Source organism: Ambystoma mexicanum, chromosome 5p, assembly GCF_040938575.1.
Source record: "Ambystoma mexicanum isolate Mex_15411 chromosome 5p, UKY_AmexF1_1, whole genome shotgun sequence".
Lineage (NCBI taxonomy): Eukaryota > Metazoa > Chordata > Amphibia > Caudata > Ambystomatidae > Ambystoma > Ambystoma mexicanum.
Genome location: NC_090930.1, coordinates 860,423,891 through 860,447,244, shown reverse-complemented (window position 1 = coordinate 860,447,244; position 23,354 = coordinate 860,423,891). Strand labels below are relative to the sequence as shown.

Sequence of the window (23,354 nt, the reverse complement as noted above, 5' to 3'; positions counted from 1 at the left end):
TTTTCAGAAATGCCCACTCCTGTATTTGAGCAAGCTGTGCAATCAGGTCATTTAAAGCAATTTCTCCACCAACATGAAGCAGACTAGCGGTATGTGTGTAATAATTTGTTGACTAACAAATAAGTTTATAAAGCTCAGTGATCTAGCCATTTTTGTTGAAACATCAAACTCTGATTGGCCAGTGTTCGTTTCCTGACTGTGGTGGGTGGCAAAGAATAAAAACATAGAAAATGTAGAGCAGTGAAGGTTGGAAAATGGATTTCTGTACGAAGGCCTCATCCTCTGCATGCTGCATGAATACCTTTGCTTACCACGGTGTACACTTACAATTGTGTTGGTGGGAGCTACATGTCATACCAAAACAAAAGGCTAAACCCAATTGAAACTGGTGCTTTGACGAGACATTTTCAGATAATGAACCTGTCTGTCTAAGGATGCTGGTTACATTCTGCTCTATATAAAGTGTCTGGAGACTAACTTACAATTTCGAAATCCTTGCACTTAATTACATTTTTGCCATATAGGTAATTCAAATGTTCAGCAGTCTATCACATTAGCTGCAAACAAAAACAGTAGTTAAGTTCACAAGATAGCATGACAGTTTGAGATTCCTTTTTCCATGTACCATTGTGTTCAAAGACTGCAATCACACATTCATGCAGCTACGAAAAAGTAGGACAACTCTAAGATGACAAAAAAAGCATGGGATTCATTTTTTTCAGGTACCATTGACGAGACGGATGATATATCTTGTTATTAAGCAGTTAATACAGAATATACAGATATTCCAAGTAGCAATGTTAAGCATTTAATGGGAACTAAAGATAAGCATGGAAATACCTTAGTGTTTTTATGTGCATCTTAATAGTCTTTTCAGGTGATTACACCTATTGGTTACTGGAAGTGTTATACTAAAACGTGTGGTTTAACCCAAAGAGCAATCCGCTCCAAAGATGTGTACCAGGCACTCTTATTTTGTTTACGTCCTCTTTTTGTAGGATGGAGACCAACTTGAATATTAAGTCCTACAAACTTCCACCTGTGTTCACGTCTTCAGGGCAGAATACTGTTATTATTGATCAGTGGGGGGTTTAATGGCCTTAGAGGAGATGGGACTTTTTTTTTTAAAGTGTTGTGTCACTATCTGTAAAAGTTGTATACTTTACCGTCTGTGACCTAGAATTTTCTTTATAGAAATGTATAAAAATTCGTCACTGCATATCTTCAGTGGGGCGAGAAAGCAGTGTAAGTAAATCTGCCTGCATATGACAACTTTAAAACCCAAATGAAATATACAGCTACTGGCAATAAGACTAAGGAATTTCAACAATTCCCTTATCTGAACAGGAAAATAAACATAGTTTTGGAATATTTCCTAACGAATGTGCTTCCTGGCCACCCATCTTAATGCAGGCATTAAGAATTACAGCAGATCTACTTATTCCACGTGGTCTTCAAATAATAACATTCATCTTTGCATAAAAATATATGCTGACATTTTATGGGACAGTAATATTACCCCATCAGGAACAGGTTGGATACGTTTGAAAAAGTCATGAAAAGCATACTAAACTCAGACTTAGGATGCCTACAGACAAGCAGGGTGATGAGGGGGTGATGATAAACAGGAAGAGGGGTAAAGAGTATTTACATACAACATTGATACTTTTTTTAAAATCATCTATTTTGCAATGATTTAGCAAGGGGAACAAATTAAATCTGTGCGATTCCACTGAAGATTAAGGGTGCAAGAGAACTGCTGTACCTTTATATGAAGGCAAATACATCCATCATACTGAAAAAATGTAATTCAATTGTTAGTTCAAGATATTGGTCACTGCCCTCAAGTGGGCAATGTGCGACTAAGTATTGCAATGGAAAGTCTTAAACTGTCATTCATAATTCAGCTGTCCAGTCTTTTTAGGCAGAAATAAAAAATGCAAAAGCTAAGATTTTTCATTGGGGTAACAAACAGCATTCAGTATTTCCCTCTATACAATCAATTAGTCTGCTTTTTAATGTAAAATTAAATAGGTGTCTTTATGGTGATGAAAGATGTCTGGGAAGTGATACAGGATAGCCTTCTTCCCTAGAAAAGACTATCTATATTAAATTCTGGTGGTACAAGGACAACACTCCACATCATGATGGCCAATTTGATGTTTCTAGTATACTCCTTTCCGAGTTCAGAAAGCAGCCTGAAGTACGACCACCCTCCTCTACAACCCTGCAATTGCCCCCTTCTGATCATTCCCTTTGTAATACTGGAAACCAGACCCTCTCCACCACCTTTAAAATCAATCAAATGTAGGTAAACAAAGATGGAGCAGAGGCCGATAACACCCTTGCAGTTTGAAAAGAAGATTTTTAAAAATACACGATTCTCTGTTTATTTATGGTTAATCATTTTTTTTTAAACTGCACTTGGAATCTTAGCCTCCTTCCCAGCTTGCAAGAATTTCAAGGCTACAACGGTAAGGGTATCTATCTTAGCGCCACTCCTCTTGTGTTGCCACAAAAGTAAAATGCGTTAACACAAACTTATTGCAAGGGGTGAGGGTGGAGGCATGCAAACAAAGAAGTCGATTTTGTTATTGACCTTAAGCTGAAAGGTTAAGGCACATGTATGTACAAAACCATGATTTTAATTGAATAATATATTTCTATGAAACATCCAATTAATTGTGTAAATACAGAGCATGGCATTGACCACACATTTATAAAATTTGCATCGGGATAAATGGTTTTATCTGAAAGGATGTTTTATTTCATCTGAAGTGAGCAAAGTACATCTTCAACAATAACACTGAAAGCAGTGCAAAGACCGATAGTGACCTTTGACTAAAAGGTAGTTTTGTAAAAAGAAAAATACCCAAAAGGAAATTGGTGTCTTGCTTATTGACTGGTTGTAAAATGTATTTTCTTTTTACATAAAAGTTGGTCCAAATTTACAAAAAAGCACACAAGTGCATTCTTCAACAGGTCTGCAAATATCATATAAAGCTGAAATCCCTAAAGTTACCATTCACTTAGATTAGCCAAAATACAAAAAACAAGTAGAATTTGTGAAGATGTACAATTGATTGATTTTGTTTTCATACTTTTGATCTTGCTTTTTGCAAGACCCTTTCTGGCATAAAAATAAAGCTGTTGAATTAACATTATTTAAGTCTCTTGAACCACTGCTTTTAATTGCAGCCATGGTGATTGTGAGGAAAACAAGTCTTTCCAAATATAAACTATGTGCCTGAACAATCTCAGTACGGTAATCCTCTTCCTCGTCCACGTAATGTTGTATTAATATGTCCCCTGTATCCTTGCGAATATCCCTGTACATGAGCAGAAGGAGACCACGTGTGTCCAATTATGTGGCCAGGTCCAAGTGGCAGGTCAGGTAAATTAGTGCTATAATTATAGTTCTGCGTTTTTGTTGGCAAACAATGCGTGCTGTCTAACCCCATGGAAGGGTCACCACTGTTTCCCAGCACTAAAATAGGACCTTGCGTATATTCAAACCTATGGTCCTTGTCTCCACTGAACAGCATGGAACCAGTGTTGAGGTAATTGTCTCCGTAACCAGTCACTGAGCTGGGAAATGGCTCTGTAAATGGAGGTGGTGGTTGAGGTGCACCACTAGAATGAGATGAAACGGTGCTGTAGTTATCCAGAGGCAGGCTTGCTGTATTTCCAACTACATTTCTTTCTAAAGCAGTAGAGCATCCAGGCCCTACCCCATCACTGCCATATGGGGTGGAAGAGTAAGTGGATTTGAAATGATCACTGTAGTCTGGTGCCATGATCAATGGCCCCCCTGTCTGACAATCTGTACTGCTTGGGTCTTCCTCCTGAGCCTGATGTTGCGCAAGTAGTTGGAGGAGAGCCTCTTTCACAGCTGCATGTGGATCAGTCACAGAAGACTTAATGGTATGTACATGCTGGGTTTCAGTCCGATAATCTAAATCTTCTTCAGAGAATGGTGGAGGTTCAGGAGGCTCAGGGGGGCGTTGATCTGGAGGCAATATAACAGGGTGTTCTTGTTCCAGTGGTAAGTCCACAACATGTGCATTAGACTGAGTAATCGAATCAGGTTCATCTAAAAAAAAAAAAAAAAAAAAAAATTTAAAAAAAAATATTACTACTTTAATACAGGATTTAAGAAAAAAAAGTTTAGTTATCTGTAGTGCTTTTTACATTTATCTTATTTTTAGGACAGCAATGCCAATTAACACACGACTAGTGCAGGTGAAAATAATTGGTGGCGACATACTATTTCAATTCAATAGGTGATATTTGATGCGTCAATTCACGTAATGCTGAACATTATTTTCTCAAATTGGTTTGAGAATAGTGCTGCATATTTCTTAAAATATTTTTTATTACTTGAAGGGTAATACTTGGTTTAATACAAATTCATATATTTTAACCAAACAAACAGAAAGCAGAGGGCAACTGCCTGATTACATTGCTCTTAATGAGACAGATTTTAAAAAGCAGATTAAACTTCAGCCATTTTGGAACTTTTGCCCCCCCCCCCCCAACCCCCCAATTTGGCTCACCCTCTTCTAAAACATCTTATAGGTGGGACCCCATGGTAATGTTTTTAAATCCATCCAAAGTTAACCTCATTCAAATCTGTTTTTGGCTGTACGATATCGTGCCACTGGTGGCAGAGATGTTTCTGAAGAGTAGTTGCGCTGGGGAGACCGAGATCAAAGATGAGAAATCCGTGGGGGCTGGGGAAGTCCATTAAAAAGTACAGATACTTCCCATCGAATTAAAAGCAGCAGGGGCAAGGCTAGAGGATGCCACCATGGCATACTAGGGGTCCAGGAGTGGCTATCAGAAACCGTAGCACAGTATTTGGAGAGGATATACAAAATATTACCTGGGATTAAACTGTAAGAAGAATCTGTAATTTAGCAATTGTTTTGATTGTTTTGGGTGCCACCCAAAAGTGCTGAGGTGAAAGATCAAAAGCCATTGCAGAGATTCAATCCTTGAAGAAGCTAGAAAAATGGATTAAGTTGAGCCTTTGGGATATATTGACCCCCTCAATGGCATTGACCCACATTAAGCGGCAATTGTGCAGAAACAACCACAAAAAGGTTGCGCTGGCTCCTGTGAGCGCCATGGCTCAAAACTGCGTTTTGCAACAACAAAAATGGCTGCACCGTCCTGCCAAGCTCACATCGGGCAGGATGGAACCAGGGGGCACATTAAAGGAGAGTGCCAGTGGGTTCCCACATAAATAAAAGGAAGAAAGTGGAAAAAGCAGCATTGCTTTGGTGCAAAAGCCAAAATCTCCATTGAAAAGAAACCCCTTTTCACCTTTAAAAAAAATGCTGCTGTGACACCAATTCCATCTGTTCCTTAAAGCCACTGTGATTAATATGCTCTACCAAGACGTGTGTGTTTCACTGTGCCTCAGAAAAAACCCCGCATGATTCTGAATTGACAAGCCCTGTGAAACCAACTCTTAAAAATAAAAATCAACCAGGCACTTTCCTTTTACTTTCACGGGAACATGCGTTTATTTCTTTCCAAAAGTATCTAGGCTCAGCAGTTCAAAGTGACTAACTCTCTGAGCCAGGTCAGTGTCAATGTATATATGCTTCAGATAAAACTTCTGCATTCAAGGAAAGGACTATAGCTGCAAAGACAGTGTGGGCATCTGAGGGAGCTGCCAAACCGAATTTAAAGGAAGAAATCCTAGCAGTTTTCAACACATGTAAAAATGGGCTTGGCTGACTGAAGAAAAAAAATTGCCCATTTAAAAAGTAAACTGTTGAAGGAAAGCCTGCCATTACCTAGAAATGTGAAGGGGTCTGTGGCTGGTGATAATACACACATAGGCTATTTTTTATTCCACAGGTTTGTTTTAATTCAAGACTTAAAATAAGAAAATAAAGATTAAAACACACGGGCTGAGTTTGCAAGTTCCAAAAAAAAAAAAAAAAAAGTTATTCAAGTGCCAGCCCTAAAACTTCCCCCTAGGAAGGGAGGCACACCATAGACTTCCAGAACACGAAAGTGATAATTGCCAGCTTGAAAAACTTTGAATGGGCCAGGACAAAGAAAGTTCACACTCGTCAGACATTCGTCTGTGCTCCAGGCTGGGACAATAGAAGTCCTGGGACACTAACCTGTCAGGTGAAGGGGCAATAAAACCTCCAATTAAGCCGAGAAACCCCCACTTTGCTTTGAAGGGAAATGACAGTTGGGGGCAGCTGAAATGGTCCAGGGCAAGAAAAAGGACTGCCATTTGCTTCTAAAGACTATTTCAGAAACACACTTTAAAGACTTTTATCGCTGCAGCAGGACTTGGAAAAATGTAAATATTTCACTGTTTCAAACTCATTTTATGGCCTTTCTTTTAAGACGTCATAGGTTTCATTGATGCATAGGGAACAGAAGTAATAAAATATTGCAGATTACCAGAAAAGTATACATATTCCAAATGTACATTTTTATACTTGCATACCTTATGATCAACCCCACATATGTATAAAGATATGGAATTTTAGGCCGAACATTTCATGCTTAAAAGTATCAAAAAGTAGTAACCGTCCAAAATAATGTCTCACAGATTGCAGGATTGGACAGCTGTCCTTTACATAAAATATGTGACTTGATTATGCAATTTATTAAGGTGCCACCATTGTACAAAAGTGTAAATACTGGCAGAAATGTCTGTGGGAAGTCTTTTTCCATCATAAAATGCAACCTCATGAACTGGGTACAACCCAGGGGAGGCAGCCAACATTGATTGTCCAATTAATTTGTTTAAATGCGTGCTTAGCTAAGCCGGCCCAGCAATATAGGTCAATGATGTCACTATGCTCTATATAGAGGGTCCCTGACAGGAGGACCCCAGACAGACACTCTTCTTGATTTCCTGCGCTGCGTTCCTGTACCAGTCATCGTCCAGATCCAGACTACAACTACAAGGCCAAGCATTGCTGATCCTACTCCATGGCCCACTGCAGCACCCAAGCAGTGCTGATCCCCATTCCCAGCAAGGCCTCCAATATAAAAAAAATAAATCTCCCATTAACCAGGAGAAAACTGGTATTTTTGGCATCCTGATCCAGCCTGGCTTTCTGCCACTCACTGCATGCTGCTGCAATCCTGCTACCCTCATGACCTATGGTATCCAGTGACCAGAATTGCCAGTCCAGAAGTGCTACCCGGTAACCAGAACCGTCCAGCTGATTACCAGGCGCCCTGCCGTGTAGTGACCAGAAGCGCTGACTGTCCCAATCCAAGAACTAAAAAGTGGACTGTGAATATCAATTGACACCCAATCTAAACCCATAGCCTATCTTGTCTTTGTTCTCATCCCACTCTCTAAGTCACCCTATCCTTATCCCGATCCCTTATTCAAACTGTCACAATCATTCTTGCAACCCTGCCATTGATTTCTAGTGCTAGCGCCATCTCTTTAGTAATTTTGAATTGTGAAATCCTAAACTATTAATCCTATTTCGAGTGATCAGACTGGTTCTGTCAGGGTGGGCGCTGGGGCGAGAGGGTTGAACTCGCGAATCAACCCTAGAGCTTACTGTGTCCCTCTTTGGTTGCCTAGCCTGAATACTCTAGTGTAGAGTAAAACTATTCTTGCCCCAACTGATTTTCGTTCCTTTTTTGCACCTTCATTTACTCAGTGCGCCTTCTTAGATCTTGCATAACTCATTCAATTTACCAGCTAGAAACTTATTTTCACTTCCATAGTGTACCTGTGATCTATTGCTATCCCTCAACCAATGTGTTGTGATTTACAATATTCCACCTATTTTTCAAAGAAACCGTTTTAGTACATTTACATGGAAAAATTTGCAAAGTTTCCAACGTGTCATTTTGATTGTAAACTGTTTTAAATCTTCCATTCATTTTTTGAACTGTATGCTCTTGCTAATCCATTGCTGGTGATTGTTAATACCTTTACCTTGTTGCTTTAGTGAATTACTGCATTTGTTTCAAGGTTTTTGCACACATTCATTATTCTATTCATCCATCTCAGTGTCTCCTTTTTTAAATCCTTTTTTTTTTAACATTGCAAGGGTTCCAAATCCATTTTTCACTCTTATTTGGGGAGGGAGGATCGGATTTGGGTTCTGCATTCCGCTTCTTATTCCTGATCATCTGCTGCTTCCTTACATCCATTCAGAATTCAATTTGTGGGTTGAGGGAACTTTGCCTGGGGAAATCCTAACTTGAGTGCCATCTGTCCTACATTAAAAATCCTCCTATTCTGCTGTGCTGTGTATGTACTCCACTAAAAAGTCAAACCTAGTGCATTGCTCATATTCTCATTTGTAATCATCACCCCATTGGTGATTGCTGCCCTATATTAAAAGTGTGCAATTTCTTTTTAATTTTAAATAAATATTGCATTTGACCAACCAGCCTGGTTCATGGTCCATTGCGACCCGGGGTATTTGAAAAGGGAGTGTGATATGAGTGGTATATCATCCCAAAATTGAATCCACATAAATAAGGAGAAAAACACCTCAGTTAGGCGCTACATACTAGGCCGAGACCACAGTGAGCGTGTAGCCTGATTGAAATCCTCAACAAGCCGGATGAACCAAAATAAGCTATTGCACCCTATCGTCACACTAGCTGTGCAGAGAGGAATATGTGCACAGAAGAAAAGAAATTCCAACACTGACATGTGCTATTTACATTCTACAAAATTAAAGATAATGTAAGGGAATATGCCAAATTTCTTCAATGATTCATAGGTGGCCCTGGATGAAATGAAAATTATGTTTCCAGCACATAGTGGCCCAGGGAAGCCCAATAGTCCGGGATGATTAGACATGAGACAGGAAAGCACTGTGGGGGTCTGGACAAACTCACAAGTCAGAATATGCTACATGTTCATGGAGCAAGGATCCCGGTGTTAACCTCTATAGCTTCCATATCAGAACATTGTGCAATGATGCCCGATTTAATTTCAGGATAAAAATAAATGATGGTGGCAGGGACTGAAAATTAGGACACAGTGATTTTAAATGTGAATTGTGTGTATAGTTTCTCATTCAGATAATAGGGATAGAGCCTGAATGCAAAAGTGTTCAGTTTGACTGTGGAGGGTGGGGAGAGGACCTAGGCAGACACCCCCCCATCTGCTGGCTGAAGTGCCATCACAATGCTTCTTGTGGAATGCTGAGAAGAAAGTGCATCACACCAGGAAGCTATTCCATGTGCACCAAGTAGGTCAAGTGGTAAGGCCTCTAATGGGTGGGGGGGATGTCGGAGGCAGTGATTGATCTCATATACAGCCGGAATTGGGGACATCAGGTAGTGGAACCTGCAGTCACATCTAAGTTATATGGAGACCAGTCTGGCATGAGAGAGTTGCTAGCAGCTCACCTTTGATATCCTGGAGCAAGAAAGAGTAAGCAGACAAGGCGAGTGAATACAGATTTTATTGGGGGATGGTAGAACAGACAGGGCTGTCTGGGGCACTAAGGGGACTGATCATGCCAAATCAGAGCTGTGTGCTCCAAGGTTTTAGAGGCGGCTCCAAAAGTGGGGTTTCCTTTCCAGGCAGATCAATATCATGGATCGCCTGCTTGTTATTCTCCATTTATTTCCATTGGCTGCAAAAAAGGTGGGGCACAAATTCAGCTGGCGAATGGGATGCTTGATTTGCTGGTAGGATCGAGTTGTGGGGGGAAATTAATGCATTGGATGGGATTACAAAGGTTCTAGAGACCGCACTGTTAGGTAAATGGTGGAACACCAATTGATATGACATATGAAGTTTCTCGTGCAAGTGTGTTGTAAAGAGAAAACATACCGTAATTGTATTTCTGATAATTGTATCTGCTTAGAGTCACATGCTGTGCATATAGCCCGACATCTAGCGGTAATAGCAGAGTATTGCACCTTTCTTTCGAAAATCGAAAAGGGACAGACATGGGCGTGAATACCTTGACATGTAGAGTACCCAAAATCCTTCATGCGTCGAGGTCCCACCGGTTGTTTTTGTTCTGCCAGGAGGGAGCCTTACAGAATGTGTGAGTAGAGAGTAAGGAAGGCGCACACTGTCTTTTTTCCTTATACTCCAAGAGGAGAAGGGTTGGGCACATGTGAATCTAAGCAGAAATACGATTACAGTGAGTAATGTAGGTCTTCTGATGCTTGTGAATCTGCTTAGAATCACATGCTGTGCATAGACTAGCACAAGCAGTACCAGGAGATGGTGGTGGGATGTGTGAAGGAACCCCCGACCCTCTTTCTCCTGCTGGGATTTCACAGGGGTCTTCTCGATCAGCAGAAAAGAAGATTCCCTCCAGGGTGGCAGGGAAACTAGCCGCTGGAGCCGTCTCCACTGGGGAAGCCTCCGCAGGTTTCGCCAGGGCCGCCATGACTCCTTCAATCGAGGCCTTAGCCTGGTGAATCAAGGCCTTCACGACCTTGGGTGTGCCTGAGGCCTTCACCTTGGGGTGGGGGTCACCGCCTCGCTCCCCCTCGGCTGTCTCCGTCGCGATCGACCAAATCTTCTCCCGAAGCTTACCCGGGTTCTCCGACTTCCTCTTCACCGAGCCAGAGCGTTGGCTCGTGGTTGATGGCGTCGGTGATAAAAGGCCTCAAAGATCTTCTGGAATCCTCCGAGAAGTGGAAACTCGACGAAAAGATGCCCTTGAGGGGCGTTGAAAATTCAGAAAACGGTTCCCCGTTGATTGGAAGGAGAATCGGTGGAACTTGAGGCTCGATTGACCAAAAATATAAGAGTAAACTCTTTGAAAAAACGCAAAATGCAGTAAAAGCTCGAGAGCTACAGCAAGAGGACTCCCAACACTTGAACGTGCGGTAAAAATCTGAAGATGGCTGCCAGAGGAGGGGCTTAGATAGAGGGCAGTCACTTGCTGTGGGCAGTATGACCCAGAGACCAGTGATTGGTTACTAGTGGAAAGACAGTTTAGAAACGACATTGAAACTGATTTTTTCTTTACCGAGGATTCCCAGTCTAACGACAGGGAATATTCATGAGCACGTGAATCCATGCCAGACCCCATGCTGGACAAAGGGATGTTTTAGCAACGCTTGTCCCACCTGAGAATCAGACTTAAGAGTGTATCCAAGTAGCAATGTTGAGTGAAGGTGTGAACAGAACTCCAGGTAGCTGCCTTGCAAATAGAATAATGGGGAACATTTGCAATAATTGCTGAAGTACCCCCTGTGCCTCTAGTAGAGCAAGCTCAAGGGTAGCTCTCTCTTGGCAAGAGAGTAACAATGTGATGCATTAAACAATCCACTGGTAACGAGCTGATTTGGAGACAGGGTCCCCTTCTCTATCAGCTGCCACAGAGGCAAAGAATTGGTTTGCCTTTCTTAGTGGTTTAGTCTTCTAACATTCAGTGTATGGAGGCTTCTTTCAGCTGAGTTAGTTGGGTTTCGAGTTCTATTGATCGTTTCACGTGGAACTTAGAGATTAGGCAATTTAGGCACAAAAGGTGAGTGTGTGTGCTCAATAACAGCTCATCTTTGTGACTAGTCACAAATGGGTCCTGAACTAAAAGAGTGTGCAGTTCACTAACTCTCCTTATAGATATAATGGCCACTTGGAAGGCAGTATTATAGGTGAGGGCCTGAAGGCTACCCTTATTTATTGGCTCCAAAGGAGGTCCCATTAATTTTGTGAGAACAACATTCAAGTCCCAGCCAGGAGTTGGGTTGGAAACAGGAGCGTGAATTATTTTTACCCCTTCCATGAAAGCTTCGATTACAAGAATTTTCCACCATGAAACCTTGCTCTGAGATGTGGTATCCAGAGAGAGGGCAGTGAGGTGGTCCTTTAGAGAGTTGAAAACAAGTCCTGAGTCCAAGAGGTGTGTTAAATAAAAGACTATGGGCCTCATCAGGGGTTGAGCAGTGTGCCAAAAATGCACCGGTAACAATATTACTGCTCCGCCCAAACCAGAGTTTGGGTGGAAAGTGAGGTTTACCTCCAGCTTTTTGCTGGAGTTAAAGATCTCCCCTTTCCGACCATTTGTGGTGCTATAAACGCAGCGCTTATATCGCCAGTGGTAATAGCGATGTTACTGCCCCAAAGAGTCCTATGGACTCAACAGAAAAATGGGGAGTAACAGCCTTACCACAACTCAGGATCCGGGGCTAATAACACCAGACTGAGTTGCAGTAACGCTATTTGTATTGGCGGTATCCGGGCGCATTTACTGGCGGGATATTGCTAAGGCCGTGATGAGGCCCTATATCTTCAAGGGAAACATCAATAGGATTGACATTCTTTGAATTGCACCAAATGACAAAACGTTTCCACTTAATGAAGTAAGTGTCTGGCATTCGGCTTCACGTGCCTCTTTTAGTATGTCCATGCATCTTTAAGGTAACCAGTGGTCGAAGTGAGCGGGAGCATTTGGGAGCAGTGCTCCTCTACTTTTTTTAAATTAAGTTTTGCTGTTCCCATACTTTTATTTTCAAAAGAAACCGTTCCGGAATGGTTTCATTTTAAAATACAAGTGTAGGAAGAAGCTGAATCTTGCGCTTTCAGTGCACTACACTGAAGGTTCCCTTAAACAACAGGTGCGTGTGTTTGGAGTTTTGTATTGAGTGTGGGAGGGGACATGGTGATGGGGTTTGTGGGGAGTGAGTGCAGGCCAGCATGGAACATAGTTCCACTACTTTTTTCGTACACTTCGACCACTGGAGGTAACTAGAAATGCCCAAACTCTAGGACTTCAGGAGCCAAACTGCTAAGTTGAGCGCTTGGGGGCACAGGTGCAGGGTCTTGCCTAGGTCTTGTGACAGCATGTTGTACAGGCAGGGCAGTTACCTGTGGGGGGGAGGGGGGGGAAGACTGACATCCTCATGAGATGAGATAACCACAGCTGTCCGGCCCTTAATGGTGCCACCAGGATCATCGTGACTTGTTCCTGGTGAATCTTGTGCACCATTTTGTTCAGAAGGGGGACACTGTGGGGGTGGGGGGAGAGGGGAGAAAGTATGGGCATATTTCACAATGTTATCCAGAGGCCGCTCCCTTTGGATCGCTTCTGTGGTTACCTGAGGCATAATCTGGGCATGGGGCATTCTCCAGATCCACGAACAACACGAAGTCTGGATAACCCCATTCTGCAAACAAGTAGAGTATGACATGCATTGCTTACCGTAATAGCATTTCTGATGATTGTATCTGCTTAAATTCACATGCTGTGCATATCGTCTGACATCCAGTGGTAACTGCTGAGTATTGCATCTTGTCTTTTGGGGACCGAAAGGGGACGTTGGCAAAGGCGTGTCTGTAACACTATCCCTATCGTGACGTGTAGGGTACCCGAAAACCCTCACGCGCCGAGGTCCCTCCGATTGTATTTTTTCTGCCATGAGGGAGCCCAAGGCTATTGTGAGTGAGTACATGACGAAGAGAGAAGAAGAGAGAAGTAGTAAGATGCATGTTCCTTCCACCCTGAGCGGGGAGGGCACATGTGAATCTAAGCAGATACAATCATCAGAAATGCTATTACGATGAGTAATGCATGTCTTCTGATGCTTGTTAATCTGCTTAGAATCACATGCTGTGCATAGACTAACAAGCAGTACCCGTAGTTGGAGGTGGGTTGTGAGAAGAAACAGTAGAGAAAATGTTTTAGTACTGCTTGTCCCACCTGAGAATCAGACCTAGAAGGAGTGTCTAGGCAATAGTGTTTTATAAAAGGTGTGTACAGAACTCCAGGTTACCGCTTTGCAAATGGACTCGAGGGGAACATTTGCAATGAATGCTATGGATGCCCCAGTGCCTCGAGTAGAATGTGCTCTAGGCTTGAAGGGCAATTCTCTCTTAGCAAGAGAGAAACAGTGTGATGCATTTGACAATCCACCTTGAGATAGCTGATATAGAGACAGGGTCCCCTTCTCTACCAGCTGCCACTGAAACTAAAAACTGGTTTGTTTTTCTCAGTGGTTTAGTTCTTTCCAGATAGACCATGACTGCCCTGCGCACATCTAGTGTATGTAGGCTTTCGGCCATGCTAGTGGGATTCTGGAAAAAGGTAGGTAGTTCAATCGATTGGTTCACATGGAACTTCGAGATGAATTTAGGCACAAATCTGGCATGAGTGCGCAGAACTACCTTATACCCGTGGACTGTAACAAAGGGGTCTAGAACAGAAAGAGCCTGTCGTTCGCTAACCCTTCTAATAGAAGTGATATCCACTAGGAAGGCCATTTTATAAGTCGGGTCTTTTAAACTTGCTTTATGCATTGGCTCAAAGGGAGCTCCCATGAGCCTGGTCAAAATCACATTTAGGTCCCACCCAGGAGCTGGGTGAGAAATGGGAGGATAAATCCTCTTAACTCCTTCTATAAAGGCCTTGATCACCGGTATCTTCCACCACAACACCTTTTGTTGTGATGTGGTGTAGGCTGAGAGTGCAGCCAGATGAACCTTTAGGGAACTGAAGACCAACCCAGTATCTAACAGATGGGTAAGGCACAGCACAATGTGTGTGGGTGAGCCATCGATGGGATTGACACCCTTGTAATTACACCAGATGACAAAACGTTTCCATTTGCTGGCATAGCAATAACATGTGTTCGGTTTTCTAGCTTCCCTGAGTATGTCCATGCACTTTGAGGGAGCTGTAGGTGACCAAACTATGACTTCAGGAGCCAGGCTGCTAAGTTCAACGTTTGTGGGCATGGTGTAGGTTCTCCGCCCTGTCCTGAGACAACATGTTATACAGGCAGGGAGGTTTTACTGGTGGGGAGAGGGACATTTCCATCAAATGAGCGAACCAGGGTTGGCAGGCCTAACTGGTTCCTGGTGCATCTTGTGCACTATCTTGTTGAAAAGGGGAGTCGGGGAGGGGGGGGGGGGAAGGGCGTAGGTTGATCTCTGGGAAGTCCCATTCTGTGAAGACGTTGGACTCTATGTCTTCGTGCAGACGCCATTCGTATTCTTCGGGCAGAGGAAAATCTCTGCCAGAAGATTGAGTTCCCCCGGAACATGTTCGGACAACAATGTGTTTGAGAGCCCATATCCAAATGTTCTGGGACAGCTTGGATAGCCCTAGAGTGTGTGTGCCCCCCTGTTTGTTCAGGTAGTAAATGGCTGTAGTGCTGTCCGTTAGAATCAGCACTGTCTTCCCTTGCAGTTGCATCTGAAAGGCCTTCAATGCCTTGAACACCGCTAATGGTTCCAGTAAATTTATGTTGTTGGACGCTACTTGTCCCGGGGGATAGCTCAGCGGCAGCGTGCGCGTCTTGGAAGCAAGACGACATGAAGCAACACAGGTTCGATCCCCAGGTCCGCGCTTAGAAACCTCTGGGTGTTTAAGCGCGTTATAAATACGTAACTAAGACAAAAAAAACTATTCCTGTAACAGTGCCTCGATGCCTGCGGGCTGTGAGCGCTTTATAAATGTAATTAATTAATTGAGGGTACCACACTTCATGTGCTGTCTGCTGAAGCAGGTGAGCTCCCCACCCCCGTGAGTGATTTGTCTGTCGTGAGAGTGGCTTCCAATGCAAGGGTGGTGAAGGTCTTCCCCTTCAAGAGGTTTTCTCTTGACTACCACTGCAGAGAGAAAACGAGGGCTGGCGAGAGAACTACCAGATCTTACCATTGTCCGCTGGCCTGACACCGCTGGCTGTTGAGCCACTCTTGCATGGGACGCATGCGCATCCGCGCGTGGGGAACCAAGTATATGCACGACCCCATCATTCCTAGCAAACGCATAGCTTTGCGCACCATCACCTCCCGACCGGCTACATATTGAGGGATCTGGAAAAGCATGTTCTGAACCCTCTCGGAGGGGAAAACGAGGCTGTCTTTCGTCCTGATTAGAGCCCCCAGAAATGTTTTTGTTTGACTGGGGACTAGACTGGACTTCTCGTTGATAGAGAACCCCAGACTATAGAGAAGGTCCACGTTTTTTTGGGGTATTCAGAAAAGTACAAGTCCTCTGTTATGAGCCAGTCATCGAGGTAAAGGTAAACCGGGACGGATAACCTGCGCAGGTGTGCTGCAGCTACTGCCAGGACCTTCGTAAACACCTTTGGCGCTGAGGCGATGCCAAAGGAGATTATCTTGAATTGGTAATGCCTGTCCTCCATCATGAACCTTCGATATTTTCTGTGCGCTGGCAACATTGAAATATGAAAGTATGCATCTTTCATGTCCAATGTTGCCATGTAGTCCCCCTGTTTCAACAGTGGGATCACCTCCTGTAGCGTTACCATGCAAAACATTTGAGGTTTTATGAACTTGTTCGCTGGGCACAGGTCTACAACAGGGCGCATGGTAAGGTCCTTTTTGGGTACAAGGAAGTACACTGAATAAGTACCCTTGTTTACCTGAAGAACAGGGACCGCTTCTATGGCGTCCTTTCCCAGCAGCGCTTCCACCTCTTGATTCAGGATCTCCAGACGGTCCGGTGAAAGGCGCCGTGAGCGTGGTGGTCTGAATTGTGGAGGTCGGGCAAATTCCACACAGTACCCGTGGGCAACCGTCTTTATGCCCCACTGGTCTGAAGTTATCCCCTCCCATGCCGTGAGGAAAGATGTTAAGCGCCGCCCGACCGGGGTGACATGGGAGGGGACCCGGATCGGATAGTAATTTCTGACCGGAGGCTGCAGCTCCTCTAGGATTGGGGCCTCTACCTTTGGCTTTGCCGTGTCGCTGACCCCTTGGAGGGTAGCATGCGGGGCGCCCCGATGCTTGTCCCGTATTGAAATTCCCTGTGACATAGTTTTTCTGGTTTGCATAGGACTGCCATCGAAAGGACCCCTGAGAGTTACTTCCTCTCTGGGGGGATGGTCTCTGATCTGCTGCAGGGATTTAAGAGTTTCATTCTCTTTTTTGGCTGTTTCTAGGGCTTCATCGACCACCTTTCCAAAGAAGTTAGCTTCTTCAATCGGCTTATTGATGAGCGAAGCTTGTGTTTCGGCCTTAAACCCTGAGGTGCGCAGCCAAGCGTGTCTTTTGAGTAAGGTTCCATGGGCTAGGGACCTGCCTGCTGTTTCGGCCGTGTCCAGAGTGTTTTTTTTTTTTAATCACATTCTGGTTCATCTGCCTTCCTTCGGCCACTATAGAGAGAAGTTTGGACTTGACGGGTTCTGGGACCCCCTTGCAGGCCTTCCTGGTGTAGGTTCCACTGAGCGTCTGCATAACTCGCCAACAATGTAGTATTATTTGCTATACGGGAGGCATATGCAGCAGCCGAGGTGACTCGCTTGCCCAATGCATACAGCCTCTTGGATTCCCAACCCGGAGGCGCTTCCCCCGTGGCAAGCGGTACTCCTGCCCGTTTCCGGGTGGTAGTCACTACCAGAGAATCGGGGGTAGCATGCCTTTTAATGTATAATGGGTCCGAAGGAGCTGGCCAAAATAACTTTTCAACTCTTGGGTTCACTGCCCGAGTTTGCGCTGGTGATACAAGAGAGGGAGCCAACCTTTTCTTAAAAGAAATAAGGAGGGGAATGGCCTGGCTAGAGGGAGGTTTCTCCTTAAGAATATCCTCTACAAAGTCCTGTTCAGACACACCCTTTTGTGTAGAGATCTGAAAATGCTCAGCTGCCTTCTTTAACATGGTATTGAAGGCCATCTGGTCATCTACAGGTGAGACCTTGCGTGCTGAGCTAGGGATGGACTGAGGGGAATCCAGGCACAAAATGTCAGTGTCCTGATCTTGATGGGGGAGCGTCCATGGGTCCGTCTCCACCTGCTGGGTTTCTTCCCAATTGTCCGTGGCATCCACCTGGTCCCCCTCATAATTCTGTAGAAAGGAAGTTTCTTCCTCTTCATTATAAATGTCTCTATAAGTGTCCATTTGGACAATGTCTTCATGCTGGACGGGGACAGAAGGCTGATCTTCTTGTAGATGTGTTGATTGAAGATTAGGCTCTCTGAGATCTTTTCGGGGAAGGATGCTCAGAAAAACTAATAATTATTTCCAGGCGGTCCATACACCCTTCAAATTTCTCCATTGATCATTTAGAGGACCCAGAAGGGCCTATGGGTGGAAACACGTTGTCTTCTGCCCTATGTCGTCGAACATTGCCTCGCAGGGCATTAGAAAGAGGCTCTTCACTGTCCTCATAGTAATCGTGAGAATCAGGATGCCATGGCGTATTCGCGGTCTGTCCCATGCTTTTTCGGCGGAACGGGACTAAGCCCAACCGCCGAAGTAATTCTCTTGATGCTTTGTTCGATAATCGCTGAATCCGTGTGAGACAAAGGTTCCGAAGGACTAGCAGTAGATTTTTTTTTTATTTCCACAGCGTTAGAGGGCCTGTCAGTTTTTCGACTTGAGGCCTAGTCATGATTTTTGGGCCTACCCTGGCCTTCAGGACCGTCGTAGCAGCGGATTTCCGCGCTTCGACGTGTGCACCTGATTTAGGGGCAACGCCCTTGTTTGATTTAAGATGCCCAGTCGCAAGACGCTGCTGCGGATGCGGGGAAGGCTTTGGATCTGTATGATCTGAGGAAACCGCCGAAATCTACGACGGTCCTGTTAGCGCTTTCACCTTTTTTGACGTACCCGTCGAAATAGGTGTAGGGGTTGTATGCTTAATGAGATGCGATTGTACGCCCCTGTCGCCGGGTGTTGTCCCTGAAGCAAGACCAGAGTGAGGCCTTGAAGGGTCGGGGATGGGCGTGGCAGACCTAGAAGTGTCCGCCTCAAGGTCTATCACATACGCAACCGATGCTTGGTCATCAGAAGTCCTCCCGTCACTTTCGGCAGGTGTGGCGGTGGGGGCTCCACTCGCGACATACCGTAAGCAGCCCACTGCTTCACTTGGTGCTCCTTAAGGGACTTAGGGCGAAGGAGTTTACACGCCGCTTCTCGTAGTGATCTAAGGGGAGACAGGCGTTGCACGTACTGTGCTCATCTTTCCAATAATATTTGACCCTACACTTAGGACAGAACCTAAAAGGAGTCCTTTCCATAGCAAAAGGGGAAGGTGACCAGACCTAAAGGGTAAAGAGGGGGAAAGAGGAAAGACATACCGAAAATATGGCCACCCCGACCCCACTCTCCCTACGGTAAAGGTTAGCTGGAAAGGCCGACCACGTGGAAGTTGTGGCCGCCAGACCTTAGCCACCGAAATCCACCGCCGTAGACAATTTCCCCGCCGTCTTTGTCGAAGTTGTTCTTGTCGAAGTGACTTAATGGGGAAACCGACAAGTCGGTTAAAGATAAATAATGTCTTATGTAAGAGCTACACTATTTGGTGACCAGTTATCTGGGTGGAAAAAAACGATCTGAGGGACCTCGGCATGTGAGGGATTTTGGGTACACTACACATCACGATAGGGATAGTGTTACAGACACGCCTATGCCGACGTCCACTTTCGGTCCCCGAAAGAGAAGATGCAATACTTTGCGGTTACCACTGGATGTCGGACCATATTCACAGCATGTGATTCTATGCAGATCAACAAGCATCAGAAAATATGTTCTTGCAAGCGCCAATTGTGCTCTGCTGGTAGGTGCAAGCCTTTGCTGAGCATGTCTGCCAGAAAATTGTGTTCCCCTGTAACACATTGGGATAGTAGGAACATGTGTTTCACAGCCCATTTCCAAATGTTCTGGGACAGTTTGGATCATCCTGGAGAGAGTGCCCCCCGTTTGTTTAGATAGTACATGGCAGTGGTGCTGTCTATCAGGACAAGAAAAGCCTTCCCCTGTAAAATGTATTTGGGATGCTTTCAATGTGTTCAACATCGGCAGAAGTTCCAAAAGATGGATATGTTTGGAAGCTACTTCAGCTGATCCTTTCTCACCTCAAATCCCTATAGCAGCAATTATGGCTCATCAGCCATGGGGCTTTCACGAATCACGCACCCAATGGGAGCCTCACGGAGTGGCCACCCTGGGAGATCTAATGCGGGACGAAGAGATCATGCCCTTTCCTGATCTTACTGAAACTACGGGACTACCCGCTGGCCAATTTTTGCTCCACGGAGCAGTGACACACGCCATTAGGGTCAGATGGCCGGAGGCCTCCACCCCCATGACGGAAAATACGGTCATAGAAGCATTATTGAACACAGCCGAGGGCGGCCATGAAACCTCGCGATTGTACGAAACCCTGCTCCTGGGCACGACCAACACCGAGCTTAAATGTAGAGCAAAATGGGAAATCGAATTCGGCTTAGACTTCACGGATGCCGTATGGGAGAAAATAACCCACTACCATAAAAAAGTCTCCAGGAATGCCCGTTTGCAGCTCATCCAACTGTACATCACTAATAGATCCTACCTAACTCCAGAGGCTATATCTAATTTCAGGGGAGCCGAGGTCCAGCTGTGCCCCAAATGTAGGGAGCCGAAGGCGGGTATGACGCATATGTTCTGGGGCTGCCCGGAGATACGCCACTTCTGGACACAGGTTCAGGGGAGGGTGGCGGACGCAGACATCGAGCTAGAGGTGAACTCCCCCGCTGTATGCATCCTGGGCAGATGCAAACGCAACCACAAAAACAAACCTCTGAACAAGCTCAAAGACTTGATCTACATAACTGCGAAGAGGCGCATAGCCATGGGATGGAAGAGCCCTAGGGCCCCGCATGAGGCATTGTGGTGGGGGGACCTGACTAAATGGATAACGGCAGAGACTGGCGCGTGGGAAACGGCAATCCTTGAACAAAGGCTAGACTCCAGCGGAGAACTACAACGCTGGGTGGCCTTGACTGAGCCACTTCTGCATCCTAATAACTCTGACGATGCCTCGGATGGATCGGACTTCCCTAGCCATAAATCTGGCCGATCGTAATGGGACAATAATGTTTACTTGGTCTTGAGTTGGGGGGGTGGGGGTGGGAGGGTTACGTTACTTTTTGATTATTTGCCTGATATTCAATTGATGTATACTTGTTTTTGTTATTCTGTTAAAACCAATAAATACATTTAAAAAAAAAAAAAAATGTTTGGAAGCTACTTATGGAGACCACATGCCGTGCACTGTCTTTTCTAGGAAGTGTGCTCCCCAACCTGACAGATGCTTCCGTGGTGAGAGTGGCTTCTACTTGGCATGTGGAACCAGGAAGATTCAGGAAGCCATCATCCCCAATAGCCGCATGGATTTGCGTACGGTTATATGGCTACATAGCGAGGGATCAGGAACAACATGTTTTGAACCCTCTCGGAGGGAAGACAAGGTCGTCTTCTGTCTGAATTAGTGCCCCCAGAAACTGTTTGACTTGACTGCGGACAGAGACTTTACTTTTTCTCGTTGATTGGGAACCCCAGAATGAAAAGGAGACCTACTGTTTTTCGGGTGTTCTCCAGACATGTTTCGTACGAGTCTCCAGTTATGAGTCAGTCGTCGAGATAAGGAAACAATGGGATGGACCTGCGCAGGTGAGCCGCCACTACCGCTAGTACCTTTGTAAACACCCTTGGGGCTGAGGCAATGCAGAAGGGGGAGACCCTTGAACTGACAGTGAGCGTTCTCCATCTTGAACCTGAGGCACTTGCTGTGCGCTGGCAAAATTGAAATATGAAAGTATGCATCTTTCATATCCAATGTGGCCAAGCAATCTTCCTGTTGCAACAGCAGGATTTCTTCCTGAAGAGCTGTCATCCAGAACTTCTGAAGCTTGACATGTTTGTTTGCAGGACGCAGATCTAAAACAGGGCGCATGGTTAGATTCTTTCGGGGTACAAAGTAGTATATTGAATAACTACTCTTGTTTACCTGAAGATGAGGGACGGCCTCGATCACCCCCTTGTCTAGAAGGATCTCGACTTCTACCAGCAGGATGTGCAGATGCTCTGCCGACAGTCTGCTCTTGGGTGGATATTCACAGGGCGGTTGTAGGAATTCTATACAGTACCCATGGGCAACGATCTTGAGCACCCACTGATCTGAAGTGATGATCTCCCATGCGTGGGTAAAAGATGTGAGACGTCCGACAGTGTACACATGGGAGGGGACCTGTACTGCAGAGTCATTTGCTAGTTGGGGTAGGGGAGAGTTAGGGAGAATTCTCAGAAATGTGCCAATTCCCCTTCTACCCTACAGACCCCCAGCTCTTTTTGCTGGACTTTAGGACTTAATTTCTAACCCGGAGAGAGCAAGACCTTTTTCCCCACTCATGTATTTTTATGTGATTTGGACTCTGTTTCTTTTGATTTTTTGAGTCTGACAAACTCCATAGGCATCATCTTTACATTGTGACACAGAGCACCTTCAGTGCAGTGGCAAAGGGAAGTTGCTTAGATTTCCCAAAGGTTTAAATACCTTCTCTTACCATAGGGTGCTGGAGGGGTTACTTAGTATCCCCTTTGTCTAATTTCTCATGTAACATTTTTATGTTACCCTTTCTACAATTAATGGCTGGTGGCAGTTTACTTTTTATTACCATTATGTGTTTTTACAGCATGCTGCAATCGCAGCAGCAGTAAGACACCCATGGGTGCCCATTTTGTCAAAATGGCCCTGGTCGTCTTTTTTCGCCATTTCTTGTTGGAAAAGTCCTTGAGATTTACTCTGCGTGCCAAACCAGGTATTGTCCCTTTGTTCATTTTGTCTTTGGTTCCAGCATGTCTGGCAGGGGCAATAAGTGAGGGAGGTGCCCGAAACACCCTGTGCTTAGTCTCCTTGATTACAGGAATGCACCCAAGGTTGATTGGCTGGAGGGCTGTCCTCGAAGGACAGCCAGGCTGCAAATTAATGGGAGAAACCTGCATAAAAAGTGAGGCTTTTTGCTTGGAAGGCAGAGTCAACCACTGGACGAAGAAATCCGAAGAACTTATTGGAAGAGACACCTGCTGCAACTCTTGGACCGTTGGTTTGCCCGGTGAAGCCCAGCTGCTGTGGTGGAGCTCCGAATTCGCCTTGACTAGAGAAGACCTGCAAAGGACTACTTCTCCCCTTGGTTTGGTGGGACTAATCGACCCCAAGACGAGCGCATCTCGAAATCCTCTCAGAGCTGGCTGTACTTCCATTGCTGGACCCGAGCTCCAGGAAGATCCTCTTGACTCCCAGGAAGCAGGATTTACCAAGGCTGAGCCACAACAGAATGCTGGACCCCAGATACGAGAAAAGTCCAAAGTGTTATCCGAGAACCGCAGTGTTGCTATTTGCTAGAGACACGAGGAGCTGAAACCGCAAAGTGCTGCTGATTTGAAGTTTGCCGATTGCTGCCACTTACCTTCAATTTGTAGTGCAGGAGTCCTCAGACGTCCTACCTCTTGTCCCCATGACGGAGGCCCAGGAACAGGATCTGTAGACCTACCCAGGAACAGAAGCCAGCAGGAACCAATTTCTTCTAACCAAAGATACTGTAAAACTAAGGGGACATCACTTCTTGTGTAGCCTTATTTGTTCTCAGTTGAGACTGGTCTTGGTTGCTTTTGCAGAGTTGCTTG

General features: G+C 45.0%; 1 protein-coding gene across 3 annotated transcripts in view; it reads right to left on the bottom strand.

Annotated features, from left to right (window-relative positions):
- Positions 1–2,744: 2,744 nt before the first annotated feature.
- Positions 2,745–23,354, bottom strand: part of CDK13 (cyclin dependent kinase 13) — a 1,667,419-nt gene continuing 1,646,809 nt past the window's right edge. For 2 of the 3 annotated variants that reach the window (XM_069613294.1, XM_069613293.1), the window contains one exon: positions 3,063–4,093. In XM_069613294.1, coding sequence (XP_069469395.1) covers positions 3,258–4,093 — 836 coding nt within the window. In that variant the 3' untranslated portion in view covers positions 3,063–3,257. Of the gene's footprint in view, positions 4,094–23,354 lie in introns of all 3 variants that reach the window. The other variant, XM_069613292.1, reaches the window with a different exon arrangement.